This window comes from Bombus vosnesenskii, unplaced genomic scaffold (assembly GCF_011952255.1).
Source record: "Bombus vosnesenskii isolate JDL3184/JDL3185 unplaced genomic scaffold, Bvos_JDL3184-5_v1.1 scf7180000013299, whole genome shotgun sequence".
Lineage (NCBI taxonomy): Eukaryota > Metazoa > Arthropoda > Insecta > Hymenoptera > Apidae > Bombus > Bombus vosnesenskii.
In genome coordinates, this window is record NW_022882949.1 from 882,507 (window position 1) to 896,793 (window position 14,287).

General features: G+C 27.7%; 3 protein-coding genes across 5 annotated transcripts; 1 reads left to right on the top strand and 2 right to left on the bottom strand.

Annotated features, from left to right (window-relative positions):
• Positions 1-52: 52 nt before the first annotated feature.
• Positions 53-4,184, bottom strand: LOC117233928 (zinc finger and BTB domain-containing protein 24). Its single transcript, XM_033494670.1, has 4 exons — positions 4,065-4,184; positions 2,980-3,172; positions 2,704-2,880; positions 53-831 (listed from the first exon to the last, which is right to left on the bottom strand). Exons 2-4 carry the CDS (start codon positions 3,160-3,162, stop codon positions 163-165), a joined length of 1,029 nt encoding a protein of 342 aa, XP_033350561.1. The 5' UTR covers positions 3,163-3,172; positions 4,065-4,184; the 3' UTR covers positions 53-162.
• A 1,055-nt stretch (positions 4,185-5,239) lies between these two features.
• On the top strand, positions 5,240-10,176 carry LOC117233925 (eukaryotic translation initiation factor 2-alpha kinase). Of its 2 annotated transcripts, XR_004493450.1 has the most exons (14): positions 5,240-5,547; positions 6,097-6,220; positions 6,292-6,466; positions 6,554-6,710; positions 6,789-6,963; positions 7,035-7,296; positions 7,400-7,504; positions 7,603-7,786; positions 7,850-7,955; positions 8,051-8,256; positions 8,353-9,085; positions 9,152-9,496; positions 9,580-9,770; positions 9,924-10,176. XR_004493450.1 is itself a non-coding variant. In XM_033494664.1 (13 exons), the coding sequence occupies exons 1-13, from the start codon at positions 5,423-5,425 to the stop codon at positions 9,685-9,687; spliced, it is 2,805 nt and encodes a 934-aa protein (XP_033350555.1). In that variant the 5' UTR covers positions 5,240-5,422; the 3' UTR covers positions 9,688-10,176. The 2 variants fall into 2 exon arrangements, 1 of the variants encoding a protein (XP_033350555.1); XM_033494664.1 differs by having other exon boundaries at positions 9,580-10,176.
• Positions 10,177-10,303: 127 nt separating this feature from the next.
• Positions 10,304-14,227, bottom strand: LOC117233926. 2 transcript variants are annotated; one of them, XM_033494666.1, is made up of 15 exons: positions 14,137-14,227; positions 13,838-14,071; positions 13,602-13,768; positions 13,477-13,528; positions 13,208-13,402; positions 12,978-13,142; positions 12,449-12,879; positions 12,185-12,388; positions 11,968-12,114; positions 11,561-11,884; positions 11,345-11,495; positions 11,118-11,271; positions 10,867-11,051; positions 10,688-10,802; positions 10,304-10,614 (listed from the first exon to the last, which is right to left on the bottom strand). In XM_033494666.1, the coding sequence occupies exons 1-15, from the start codon at positions 14,204-14,206 to the stop codon at positions 10,470-10,472; spliced, it is 2,739 nt and encodes a 912-aa protein (XP_033350557.1). In that variant the 5' UTR covers positions 14,207-14,227; the 3' UTR covers positions 10,304-10,469. The 2 variants fall into 2 exon arrangements, with proteins under 2 accessions (XP_033350557.1, XP_033350556.1); XM_033494665.1 differs by having other exon boundaries at positions 10,510-11,271; positions 13,223-13,402.
• Positions 14,228-14,287: the final 60 nt, after the last annotated feature.

Consider the following 14,287-nt stretch of genomic DNA (forward strand, 5'->3'; position numbering starts at 1 on the left):
TAAATCTTCAACTTTTGATTTATAACCATTTTCTTCTCCCCCCTTTTTTTTTAGTTTTTTAGTCAATAAAGTATTTAAGTCAAATTAAATAGCACAAAATTTATGTTTTAAATAAGATGTGTCTAAAACAAAGGGTATAATATAAACCAAGGTATCTAGTTTCTATGATTTCGGTGTACTATATCGTGAACGTTTTTGTGACGACGCAACTGGATGTCTATAAGAAACATGTTTTCTAAGCGCGTCTCGTGATCTTGATACGTGTGAACAAGCTGTACAGCTGTACGAACTGTTACTGTGTGTCTCCATATGTACCCGCAAATTATATTGATTACTTAATTGTTTTCCACAAATAAGACAAGTGACACTAGATTTATTATAATTCTGAGAAGTTCTACTGCCCACAGACGTTGTCAAAAACTTGAAATTCGCATCCCAAACAGGAGGAGGCTTTATATCTTCCACAGGAGTAATTTGATCTTCTAAAACAGGTGTGCTCTCATCTATTCCAGCTTCCGAATATGCTTTCTCAGCATATTTGTTGGTAGAAGCATTAATGGAAGGAATACTGACTTTTTCTCTTTGATTTAACTTCGCATTAATGGAGTAGTAAGGCTTAGTCTTCACACAATAAGATATACTTTCTTGATCATTGAAGGGTTCTTCCATGTTCTCAGCTACATCTGTATCTAGAACCGTTTCTAAAGGTTCTCCACCGCTTATGACACTGTCTTTATTTTCTTTTTTTATCGGCGTTTCGGCTAATGTTTTCTCCTGCAGTTGCGTTGGTGAAGGTTGAACGTATAAACCATTATCGTGTCTTGAATTTTTCTGTAAAAAAAAGCCAGGGGAAGAATGTATCGTAATTGTAAAAAAATTGGAATATTAAAATTGAATTAATATATTTAAATTCCCTTTATCTTTCATATAATTACACTTTTACGTTTTATCAAGTATTCCGAAATATTCCTGTTCTACCTAGCCTCTAAGATTAAAGATCTTTTAATTATAAGAAAGAATTGAAATTTAATTTTTTAATTTTTCAAACACATCTTTACAATTTTATTTTTGCAGTAAGTTATTCTGTAGAACAATTTTCATGCACTGCTTCCTTTATTCGCTTGTATTTTTTTTTTCTTGTATAGAAAATAGGACTGTTAAGTATTTATACATTAATTCTAAATTTATTAATTCTAAATTTTTGTTATAATCACCCTTGACTAAAATATGAAGCATTATTTTAATGCAAAAAAAGATACACAATATGTAGAAAAGAGATTTAACTGTTCTAATATATCTACTGAAAGTTTTAGTCATGTAGAGAGATTTTTGGATAAAGCTATTTTATACCTGTAAACTCATTCTATGGGGAAAGGTTCCATGGGATGCATCCACTTGCATTTAGTTGCAACACACACAACGATCTTGATCTCGTGGATATCGTTTATATTCATTATCGTTCCTTCGATGCACGCATGAACATAATATGTGTAGTAGGTAATTCCTTCGTGTGATACTTCTTGAGGAACGACAGTGAATGTATTTAAGTGACCTGAACAAAACAACACGATCAGAGGGTAATATAAAGATTAAAGAAGGGAAAAGCGAATATGCAACTAGCTTTAGAAATTATTCTGTTGCAATTCTGTATAAAGGAAGAGGTATTTTATTAATGTCTATGTATTATTTTTGCAATGTTTAGTTGTTTATGTTTATTATATGTGTGAATGTACCATATTATATAGTAAATGATGAAATAATCAACTTTAATTAAATTAAATAGAAATGATAGACATCCTTTGAACAAAAATTTTTGCTTTATAAAATAATATGATCTTTGAAAAATACCAATGAGCATAAAAATTATTTTGTTGAGCATTATATTAAATTAACAAGTATTAAATAATTGCACTTACTGAATATTTGAACAAATTCAATCAACAAGTCATTAATATTGACATAATTATTATAAGTGAAAGTGTAATTTTGTCAATATATAAACAAGTCTACATGTTTTTGGAAAACAGGTTACAAGGAAATTACAATTATCAGCAAGGAATTGCTAATGTTTAAGGCACTGAAGAAGATACATGCTTTGTTATGTATGTTTTTTACAATTCACACTGAGACAAGCTTCACCAGATAAGGAATAATGATTTATCAAATAATACTATTACCTGTCCCTATTATGTAATTAATAAACAATAATTAATTTAATAAAATTTAATAACAATTAGTGAGTAACATTTGTTTAAGAACCAGCTGCACATAGTGCTATTAACATTTCTAAAATAATTTGACAAAAGCTAAATTCTATTCACAGTTTTAAATTTTAAGATAAGAATTTTGTATCCAACTGAAAATTAATCATCAAATTTTACTATTCATATATTACCACATTTTTCTACACTTTAAGAACAGTTAATTGCATAAAAATTACATTTAAAATGCAGTCATGCTACTTGATGTATAAAGCATTAATATAAGAGGTTTGGTAGAACAGTCGTGAAAGAAAAATAGAGAAGAATATAAATTTTCGAAGTTCAAAATATGCATTCAGAAAAAAAATTTATATGTGTACATTAAGAAATTCTTACAGCGCAATATTAACTACAGTACAAACTTACCAATCCAAAATGTTTTGTGTAACCATTGCTTTGTATTTTTACTATATTAATCAAAAACGTAGATGAATTTCCTTACCCCAGCTATATCAGCTAATCCACGAATATGTAAAGTATCTGCCATAGCCAAAAGTGCAGGTAATTGCTCTTGATAAATATTTACTTCACCATTATACATAAATGTGACAAGTGCACATAAATTTGCATATTCCATTCCTGGTAATACAATTACAGGATGTTGCAAAGAACTTAAATCCTAAAAGTTGATTCATATAATTTTTGTTGATTAAGTTTAACAAAAAAACAAAAGGTAAAAAAAGAAAATGTTTAGCAATTTAAAAAATGCATCTAATACCTTAAATAATTCTTTAAAGTAGTAACTACAAGCAGAAAGGATAATTTTATGTGCATGTATGTGTCTACCACCAGCACTTAATGTGACATCTGTTAAATAACCACCATCAAGCAGTTTAGGAAGAGAACTCAACAATGTATTTTGAAAATTGTGCCATCGTAAACAAAATTGTTGGCCCTCCATGTTTTATATACTGTAAACCAAAATTGCACAATCTTTTAAAATAACATTTCATATTTTACAATGGTTACATTATCATACATATAGAATTAAACAAATTTAATAATTATTATTTGTTCAACATAATTTGCAAAATTCCAAAATTTCCAAACATAACGATTAAGCAGAAAATGAAATTTATAATTAGACTGTGGATTTCTATGCAAATTTATATTTTTATGAACACAATTAATAAAGGTTTATTTTCTTTATTTAAAGCTATAACAAGTATTTTACTGTAGATATATTATATATTCTGTATATTTTTGCATCTTCAAATTTCAATATACATAAATGCATAAAAATCCGCTCTCTATTTATGATATAATCATAAGACCATAAATTACACAAACAAAGTTATCTTAAAATAAAATAAACATCCATAACTATGAACAAAAAGTTACATAAAGTAGGTACAAGAATACTATATTTTTCTATACCATCTTCTAATCATATACATATATCTTTACTGAAAGAAAAAGAAAATAATTAAATTAGAATATAAGAAAATTGAACCTTCAAATGCACAATGCACCGCCTTAAGAAGGTTATGTGTCCAAAACTGTTAATAAAAGATGAAAAAAATTTGGTTGTAAATCTGATTTGATCTATTTGCGCCGGACGGGATGGTAGTTGGGTTACTGCTGGTAGAGCAGTTCAAGAGACAGACAATACTATTTATTTAATCAGGCTGCAGGTTCCAGCCAAGTCTATTATTGTACTTTCAGGTATGGCTGGAGGAAAGAACAAATATTGACTCGCAATTCATATGAAACAATCAAACATTTTTACCACTTATCATTCTTATAATAATTCGTCAACGTCACCGAATTAGAATTAGAATTCTACGCGTCACTTGTTCTTACCTCGATAAAGATTATTTGATAAAATCGCCAATGATATTCTTTACGAGACACTTCACATCCATTTGGCAAACTTCGCCATAATCACCAGTAACGTAGAAAAAGTACAGTAGCTTATTCAACGTCGACATACACTGTCACCTATCGACATATTACAGAAGTATTCGAAATCATCGCTGAAAAACACGAGCAAGAAAATGATTTATTTGATTATTTCTTTTTAATTATTATTTCTTTTTATTATTCGCTTTAGTGGATCATCTTCTTTTATTCATTATGAATATTGATTTCTAGTCTCCTTTATAGATATGGCTTTTTTAAATTTTGCCAGTAATGGACATTACAAACTATTTAATTATAAATACGGGATTTGATATCTGATAAACTTACAGAAAATTATTTACATATGTAAATAATTAATTAAAAGGTATTGTTATACTACGTTATATGAAGTGTAGAAAATTTTGGAATAAATGGATTTTGAATTATTAAATTAAAAATATTATATTAAAAAAACTATTCGTTTTTGTTATCTCCATAGCCTTTTTAAATTTTTTTTATGAAAGAAGAACTAACTATTCTTATATTATATGAAATCTAGAAAATTTTTAAATAAATGGAACTTAAATTATTAAATTGAAAATGTTATATTTAAAAAAAGAAAAAAATTAATAAAAAAATATTCTGTACTCTATATTTTTATATCTTAAAATACTATACAATTTTCTTTATGCAACATGTATATAATTGCGTTTTAGAGAAAATTTTTTTTAATCTCTTAATTTTATTAAATTGTAATCTTTATAGAACATTTGTAATACAATTCATATTATGTACCTTTTAAATCCCTTAAATTCATGTTGTTTAATAAGAAAGATTATTTTATATCGTTATAAATTATATTATTGACTGATTAATAGTTTTGCAAATGCATTTGTACATTATATGTTTTGCTGATTGATGTAAGGTATTTCTAAATATACATATTCTTCTCTGTTAATCTCTTTAAATCTCTTCCAGTCTCTTTTTCTTTGAATTCATATCACTCTTTAATTCCTTCATTTATATCATTATTATTACTTATAAATAACGTAATTGAAGATGTAAACAATATTTTAAAATATTTAATCATATGCTATTTCTCTTGTATGTTATTTTGCACGTATGCACAGGTGAGATGGCGCTAGAACTTATGTTTTTTGCGATTTATCAGTTTACCATGATTCGTTGTTGTATGTTGAACGAGCAATATCTGGCTTATTTTTATCGTAATATTCGATAAAAATATTATACGTATTATATTTTAGCGTAAATGTCAGAGCAAAATGTGTTTAGTTAATCAATCGCTTCGAACTTAAAAGATGTCTTTTACACACTTATGGAGACTAACACTTCATTTGTTATGTATAATTTCATTCAGATTTCCATTCATCGATAGCGGCGATATCAAACAGTTAACGTTTTGTGAGCAGAAATCATCTCGCAGGTAAATAAATACAAATTGCTTTGTGCACATATTTAATGTTGAATTCAATGTACCTGTTACGCATATTTGTAATTTGACCAACATTACTTGAATCAAAATGAATGATAACACCGTTTAATTGTTGTACACCAGCCCATTAAGGTATTTATTATATTATGGAGTGTTTGTATGAACAAATACCTGAAATGATTAAAAAATGTATATGCTTATTAGGTACCATGAAATTTTACTGCGAATTACTTTTTACACTTGTAAGAAGACGTAGAAGCTTTATTATACTTTACTGTATCACTTTTAAAAATACTTTATTTATAGAATAAATTATTATTTTTATTAATTATTGAAACTTTGTAAAATATGTCATGTAAAATAAACACAATCAATCAAAAAAGAGAATTTTATGTTATATAAAGGAGAATTATATTCTGAATATTGTACTACATTCTATTACATAATTTTATTTTTATTTTATTTTATTATATTTGTAGATAAAGCATCATATTATGTATTCAATGTAATAAAATATAATTTTTTATATTTTTTTTGCAGTTTGTTATTTGTAAGTACGTTGGATGGGAAGATATCTGCCTTAGATGCTAACAATCTTGGGGAGAAACAATGGACATTAGAATTTAATGAACCTATGCTATCATCAAATATTCATCATAGAGAAGTAAATAAATATTGAATATATTTTACATTTTTAATATTATGGAGAAATATTAAACTTTCTTTTTGTTATAGCTTAATAATAATGGAAAATGGGTTCGTCTAATTCCATCTTTAAGCGGTGGATTGTATCAATTTGATGAAGAAAGTTTAGAAGCAGTACCAGTATCTGCAAGCCAGTTGTTGCATTCATCTTTCCGTTACTCTGATGATCTAATATTCTCGGGTGGTAGAGAAGTAAAATCATATGGTAAATATTGCTAATATGTATCTATAAATAAATAATTAGTAATATATAAAACATAGAAGAGAAAAATGAAATATGTATTCTTACTAGGTGTTTCAAGCATAACAGGGAAAATTTTATATGAATGTGGTATCAGTGGTTGTATTAACATCACAGATGGAGAAACATATATCAAACAAGAAGTGATCATTGTTCAAAGATTTCAACAAACTGTAAGAGCAGTTGAACCTCGTACTGGTATTGAGAGGTAAATTTCATAAAATATAAAATTCATCAAATGTTGTTAATGAAAAATATTATATTAAATGAATTTACATTGGAATAGATGGAACTTCAGTGTAGGGCAACATGACTTAGTACTTGTTCCTTATTCTGATATGTATTGCCAAAATAAAGTAACACCTCATAGTTTAGATATTGAAATTAAAGTTACTGTACCTGATGGTTTGGTTTGGGCTGTTAATAAGAATGACCCTACCGTGAAATTGTGGCAATATAAGGTAATTTAATTAATTATAGGAATAAAATATATTTGCTAAGCTGTACTGATTACATATATTGGTATTGTTAGTTTGATTCTCCAGTTGTTACTATATGGCGTGAAGATGCAAGTACAAAAGGCAATGGGTATAAAAATTTAAAGGAAATTAATTTATTTGATAGTACACAACGGTTTTGGAGTACAGATTTTTCAGCTAGTCCAGCACTTTATTTGGGCATGCACAACAGGCAGTTATATGTACAAGAAAATACAGAACTCTATAAATCATTAGATGCATCACCAAGGTATATGCAGCATACGAAATATCCATGGCAACCTCACCCTGCTATTGGTATGAGAGCTTGGTTTTATCTTTCATTAAATATGTCTACAAGTATAATATTATGGTAGAACATAATATATCTCAGATAATGTAATTAAACAAGCTCTTTCAGATCATTCAATAAACAATAATAAGGAAGATGATGTATTATTTGAAATAACTGATGCCCAAAGCATCACTGCATTATCAGTTTTATATAATTCGGAATATGTAAATGGTATATACATATAAAATATTAAGATTTTGTTAATAGTAAAAAACAGACTCATACTTTCAATATTTGGCATTAATTTCTTTGATACAAATTTTTTTTAGGAAATGGATTTTATTTGTATTCAACAGATCAGTTAGAATTGGACAATAACAAACAATGTAATCATACTACTTCAAATTTGATGGTTATCAAAGAAGAACGGAAATCGTTTAAGGAAAATAATACTCAAGGAGAGGATGAGGATACTCCTGTTCAAATTATTATTGTATCATTATGGTATTGGTGGTATGTAAAATGAAATAAAAAAGGTATAAAATATTAATTCTTAACCTAAAATCTTTTCAATAGGAAGGAAGTTTTAATAATATCTATTACTACTGCGATTTTATTAAATTTTATGTTGACACAACGTCTATTAAATGCTACAACAGTTGCTAAAGATGCAGCGTTTCCGGTAAAGAATATTATAAATCTTTTTAATATTATAAAGTTTAAAAATATTAATCTTGAACATGAATTAAAAATATTTATATTTATATGGAATTTTAGCCTTTAATAGTTGAAAGACATATAGAGACAAATAAAAATAACCAACCTACTGATGAAAAGGAAATCGATAATTTTAAATCACGTTATCTCACAGATTTTGAACCAGTGGATTGTTTGGGAAAAGGTGGTTATGGTGTTGTTTTTGAGGCAAAAAATAAAATAGATGATTGCAATTATGCTATTAAAAGGATTGCTCTACCAAACAGGTATAAAATTCTACAGTGTGATTTGATACAGTACAGTCAAACATGAAAAATAAGTACAACCAAATTTACAAGCTCTTCCTTTGTTTTGTTCAACAGTACATATTCAAGAGAACGTGTAATGCGAGAAGTAAAAGCATTGGCTAAATTGGATCATCAAAATATTGTAAGGTACTTTAATGCATGGCTCGAGTGCCCACCCTTAGGATGGCAAGAAAAACATGATCCTCAGTGGATAAACAAGATTACATCGCCAAACTTAGATTTTACTTCAGAAGAAATTCATATGGAAACAAAAATGAATAATTCTGTTTGCATTAATGTCAATCAGACTGATCAATCATCGATAGATAGTGCTTGTGAGGCCTATGAATTGAATAATGATTCGAATGACGATTCCTTTATTGTGTTTGTAAAATCCCAATCAGAAAGTCAGGATGAAAATCTTGTTAGTATCAGTAACTCTACTACTAAGAGTTCTAGTTCATCTCATTCCAGTAACAGAGTTGAAAAAGTAAAGTCAAAAGCTACTAATCGTTCATATTCTGAAAGCATTATATTCAAAGACACTGGCAGTAGAGTGCCAGGAAAAGAAGAGAAGAAAAAACGCCAAAGATCATTTTCTTTAGATCTGAATAATAAGTCGAATACACGTAAATCTCCAAAAATGTTCCTTTACATACAAATGCAATTGTGCCAAAGGTTAAGTCTCAGAGAATGGCTAAAAATGCAGTCAATACGAGATTATCGTCGTGTATTAAACATATTTCAGCAAATAGTTGATGCTGTGGAATATGTTCACTTACAAGGACTTATTCATCGTGATTTGAAGGTAATCTGAAATAATATTTTATTCCGCGAAAGTAAAAATTGTTGTCTTAAACGAAATGAATTTCAGCCTTCAAATATATTTTTCTCTTTCGATAATAAAATAAAAGTTGGAGATTTTGGCCTTGTAACTGCAATAACAGAAGGTTACAATGAAGCTCATACTCCTTCAGAGAACGAAGACGTTACATTTAGAAATAATTTACATACCGCATATGTCGGTACTCATCTTTATATGTCTCCTGAACAAATAAATGGTCAGGGCTATAATTATAAGGTCGATATCTATTCTTTAGGAATTATTTTATTTGAACTCCTCATTCCATTTGTTACTGAAATGGAAAGAATTGTTGCCCTTATAAACTTAAGAAAGTCAGTGTTTCCAAAAGATTTCAGTAACGATTATCCGGCCGAGGTAAGGAAATCATATAGTGTATCCTTAAATAATCTTAATTTCTGTTTTGGCTAAAATATCAATTGCAAACATCTTATTTTTAGTACAATTTGTTGAACATGATGTTAGATGAAAATCCTAGTAAAAGACCTACAACATTAGGCATTAAAGCAAAGCCACCATTACTAAATTATGAAATAGCTAATAACTAACTGAGGACTCAGTATAGATGAAGATACAAAATTGCATTTTGAATTGTCTCAATTAACACAACATTCTTCTGTGATTAGTAATGGTAATAGTGAATCCTGAGAAACAAATTGAATAATTATATTCTCATAATTAGTTGAAATATAAAAAAAGATGTAGCTATACGTCCTGTGTAATGTATTTATATATTATCTTATATTTTTTAATATTATTGTAAGTTTTAACGTTATGTTAACAGGGGTACTTGCTTGCCTTATTTTATTATAAAACAGCATTTATTCGGAATTACCTGAACGAACATCAATTCACGTAAACAATACAAAGCGTGAAATAAATTTATGATTTTTTGGTAAAGATTCATATATTGGCTGTTTTGTCTTATATTAAATAATTGACACTTGCAACATTTTTTGCTATATTGTCTTTAAACTGTAAATATAAGCTGCCATCACTGTAAGACAATACTTGTATAAATATATTTTTTATATTAATTTGTAGCATCTAAATATTTTCCTACAAAAGTCGTATTATTTCATACTACTGTGACTTAGAGAATATTGATATTACCTTCAATATTGTTGAAAGTAGTTATGTCTACTGTTACAATTAGAGATTTATATAAATGTGTTTTGTAATAACATTAAAAGAATATGGGAATTTTATTAATCCACTAATTAATACTTCTGTTTTTTATAAATTCTGTATTACAAAATAAGTTATTAGTGTACTAATATGTTAATTATATTATTAATATTACTTCTTGTCCTTTGTCTAATTAAAAAGCTCAGTTATCTTCTAAAATTCTTGATACAACTTCATTTGCAGCTTGCTGACTACCAAGTAATGTTACACCATTCTTAGATAAGATGAAATTTATAGTGGATGTGGGATTGATGTTAAGCATTTGTGGAAGTCTATAAAAACCATGCCTAAAATATCATATGCTTTATTTTATTTCAGTTCTAACTTCTAGTTTTGTAAAATAGTTCATTAATTAATTACCCATTTCGAGCATCCTGAAATATTTCTAATAAACACCAAATTATCAAGAATATGAAACACATGATCACAACTTTACAGATAAGACTCCATTGTTTCCAAATTGTACTTTCAAATTCTAAGAGATCAAAGTTTTTTACAAAACATAAATAAATTATTTTATTTAAAAACGACTGTATTACCTTCACTTTTGTTCATCACAGTAATACCAAATGTAAAGAGAGTTGGACCTAAATCTTTATTTGATTTATTTCTATGATGATAAATATGACACGAATAAAAGTTTTCTATTGTATCACGAGTTATATAGCTTGCAATACTAACGGTACTAACTCGTCCATCATCTTTCAGATTGAAAAAATCATTGCTTGATGGAAAATTAAATATTACAAAATGAATATAAAAAGTACAATAGTGAATTTGACATATTTACTTGTTTCCATAAGATTTTAATAATTTATCCATTATCAACCATAGAACATATGTCTGTTTAGAAAATGTGTGTTCTTTTTCAAGAGGAATTGTATTATAGACACATGATAATTTAAGTTCTTGACCTAAGAGTAATGGTATTTCTTCATAATAATCTAAAATATTATTATGTGGAATTATATTATTGAGTTTTAGATATCTTTATAATACTATATTAAGAATTATTACCAGATATACTAATAGTACGGCTAGAAAATCGGTTGCTACTTATTTCTAGAACTGGTAATGATATAAGATCTATTTCTTTTCCATTTATGTTGAGATATCCAAGAGTAAAACTTATTTGTGGTATGTCTACACAGTTAGAACATATCTTCCCCTATTATAAAAAATTGTGAATTTCATATATGAAACAGATTTTTTCTTTTAAATAAAGTTATTTACTCTCATATCATCACGTATAGCTCCTAAGAATATGTCAGTTCTTGATGTAATTATTGTCTTTGACAAAGTTAAAGGTACATATCTCTTTTCATTTCCATTAATTTGCATATATATGTTTTTACCATCATGAGCTATTACTATTTCAAACCATTCTCCTATTAAAATATGTTCCATACTTTCAATTGCAGTAGAAGTTTCTCCTTGATAAAATTTCAGCTTTACTTTTCCCTCTTCTAACAATAATAAGATATATTTATTGAAGAAATCACCTGGTATTGTTGCTATAAGTCCATTCAGGCTCTCTATTTTTATAGCAATTATAATCTAAATTATAATGATTATAAAATTATTATTAAATAATAGCTTTGAAAATATTATTGATTAAATAGCAATTGTTAATTTCTTACTTGCCAATATTCTATACTTTCTGGACATGATACTGCAACTGAATCTGTTAAACCAATGTTAATAAAACCTTCATTGTCATCTCCCATCAAATATCGAACATTGTTACTACTGGATAAAAGATTTACATATTTTGTACTGTGATTATCCTAAATGATATTTTATATTTAAAATATATTTATTCACTTAATATTGCAGAACTGAATAAATATGAATAACTTTTGATATATGGAGTTGAACAAGTGCAAAATTAATTGTTAGTTCTTGAATTTGTCCTTGAAATCCTCCGACTTCCATTGCATGATCCAAGTCATATGAAATTGGAATGCATGAAAAAGAAGTAACTTTATGAAAACCATCATCAATACGTAATACTCCATGTGTCCCATATATTGCAATTAATATTACATGCCATTGTCCAATCTAAAAAACAACATAAATCAAATACAAAACAATTAATGTATAAAATAGAACATTTCTTACTTCCAATTTGGTCTCATGAATTAAAGCTAATGTACAGTCAGCAATTTGAGATAAAAGTACTATCTTCCCATTTTGAAGAAACAATTTTACGAAGTCACACATCGATCCTTTACAATCCTTTTCAAAACGATAAATAATCATACCAAAAGGAGACAGTGGTAAAAACCTTAGATACATATGAAGCAACCGTGAAGGTCTTCCAGTTTTGTCATACTGAAGACTACTCCTTTCAGTAAAGTGTACTACTTCATGTAATTTATTTATACATGGTTTAGTAAAACACTGGCGAACTTCAGAAGCTGAACCAACACAAGATGTACCATTACCACTCGGAGAAGGATTGGTACACATTCGATTTCTCAATTGTGTACCAATCCCACAACTTGAAGTACAAGGTGACCAAACCATCCATGTTGACCACATTCCATTTACTAATAAAAATTGATAATTATAAAATCATTTTTACAGATTGTACAAGTTATTTCTAGAAAATGTACAATATTGTATTTATATAAAATAACATTCTTACTAGAACAATTATTAATTATACAGCCTTTTATATCTTTGGATGGACCTTTACATGAAGTTCCTTGCAAATTTTGCGTTTCTGAACATAAGCGTTTTCTGGTTTGAACTCCACTACCACATTTTACACTACATGTGCTCCATTCATTCCAATTACTCCAAGTACTCCCTATTGAAAACAATGAGATAATATATAATTTAGAAATTATATTCCATATAAATTAACACTCAGACCTTGGGAATTTATACCTGAGAGTTTCCTGCAGTTAATCCCCACACAGCTTTTCATTTCAAATGCCAAACCACTACACATTAATTTAAAATTTGAAGGAGTTGGACTATTACAAATTCTTGTACGATATTTTTGTCCTTTGCCACAAGTTGCAGTACATACCGACCAAACTCCCCAAACACTCCAACCACCAGAGTCTGAAAATGTTTTATTATTCACATGCATTCATACATTTATGTAAATATTCATATGTATTTAATTATTTATTTACTTGGACATCCAATATCATATTTAACACAATTCATAGCATTCCAGTAAAGCATCTTTATAGAAGGTATATAAAAATATTATTTTTAGATTGTTCTTTAAATAACTACAAATTCTATTGTTTATTACCACATTTTTTCCAAGAATCTTTTCTACAACAGAAAATGTACAATCGACAAGAAAACATAATTCTATTAAAGCTGGTAATTTTTTATGAAATTTCTTTACAATTTTCAATTCTCCTTTACGTATAGGATGAGCATTTACAACTGTTTCGTAATCATTCATCATGCATCCTAAAAAAATATTTATTACATTAAATTACATGTAAAATTATATTGATATTCTATTACTTTAGGTTGTACCAGTAATTTGACAATTTTCAATTTGATAACTAGGACCAATACAAGGGGCTCCATTATTTGAAGGCACAGGATTATCACAAGTACGTCGTCTCATTCTTTTTCCTTTAAATCCACATTTCCCAGAACAAGAACCCCATGGACTCCAAAATGTCCAGCCACCATCAATGGGACATGAATTATCAAGTTTTAATCCAAGATTGCAGTAAAGGTTTTGCATTGCATTCATTACATTATCTGCAATAAAAGTATTAACAATATATTAAATTATTAATATGAAACATATCTGATAAATCTTTTACCAGTGGCACCAAGAAAAATCGGTGAAATGAGAAATATTAGGAAAAAGATTGTAGATGGCAAGATTTTCATTATATGTAATAATTTAGAAAATAAAATATAATTATTATTATTGTATTATGTACTAAAAGTACTGAATCATAAAAAAAGATA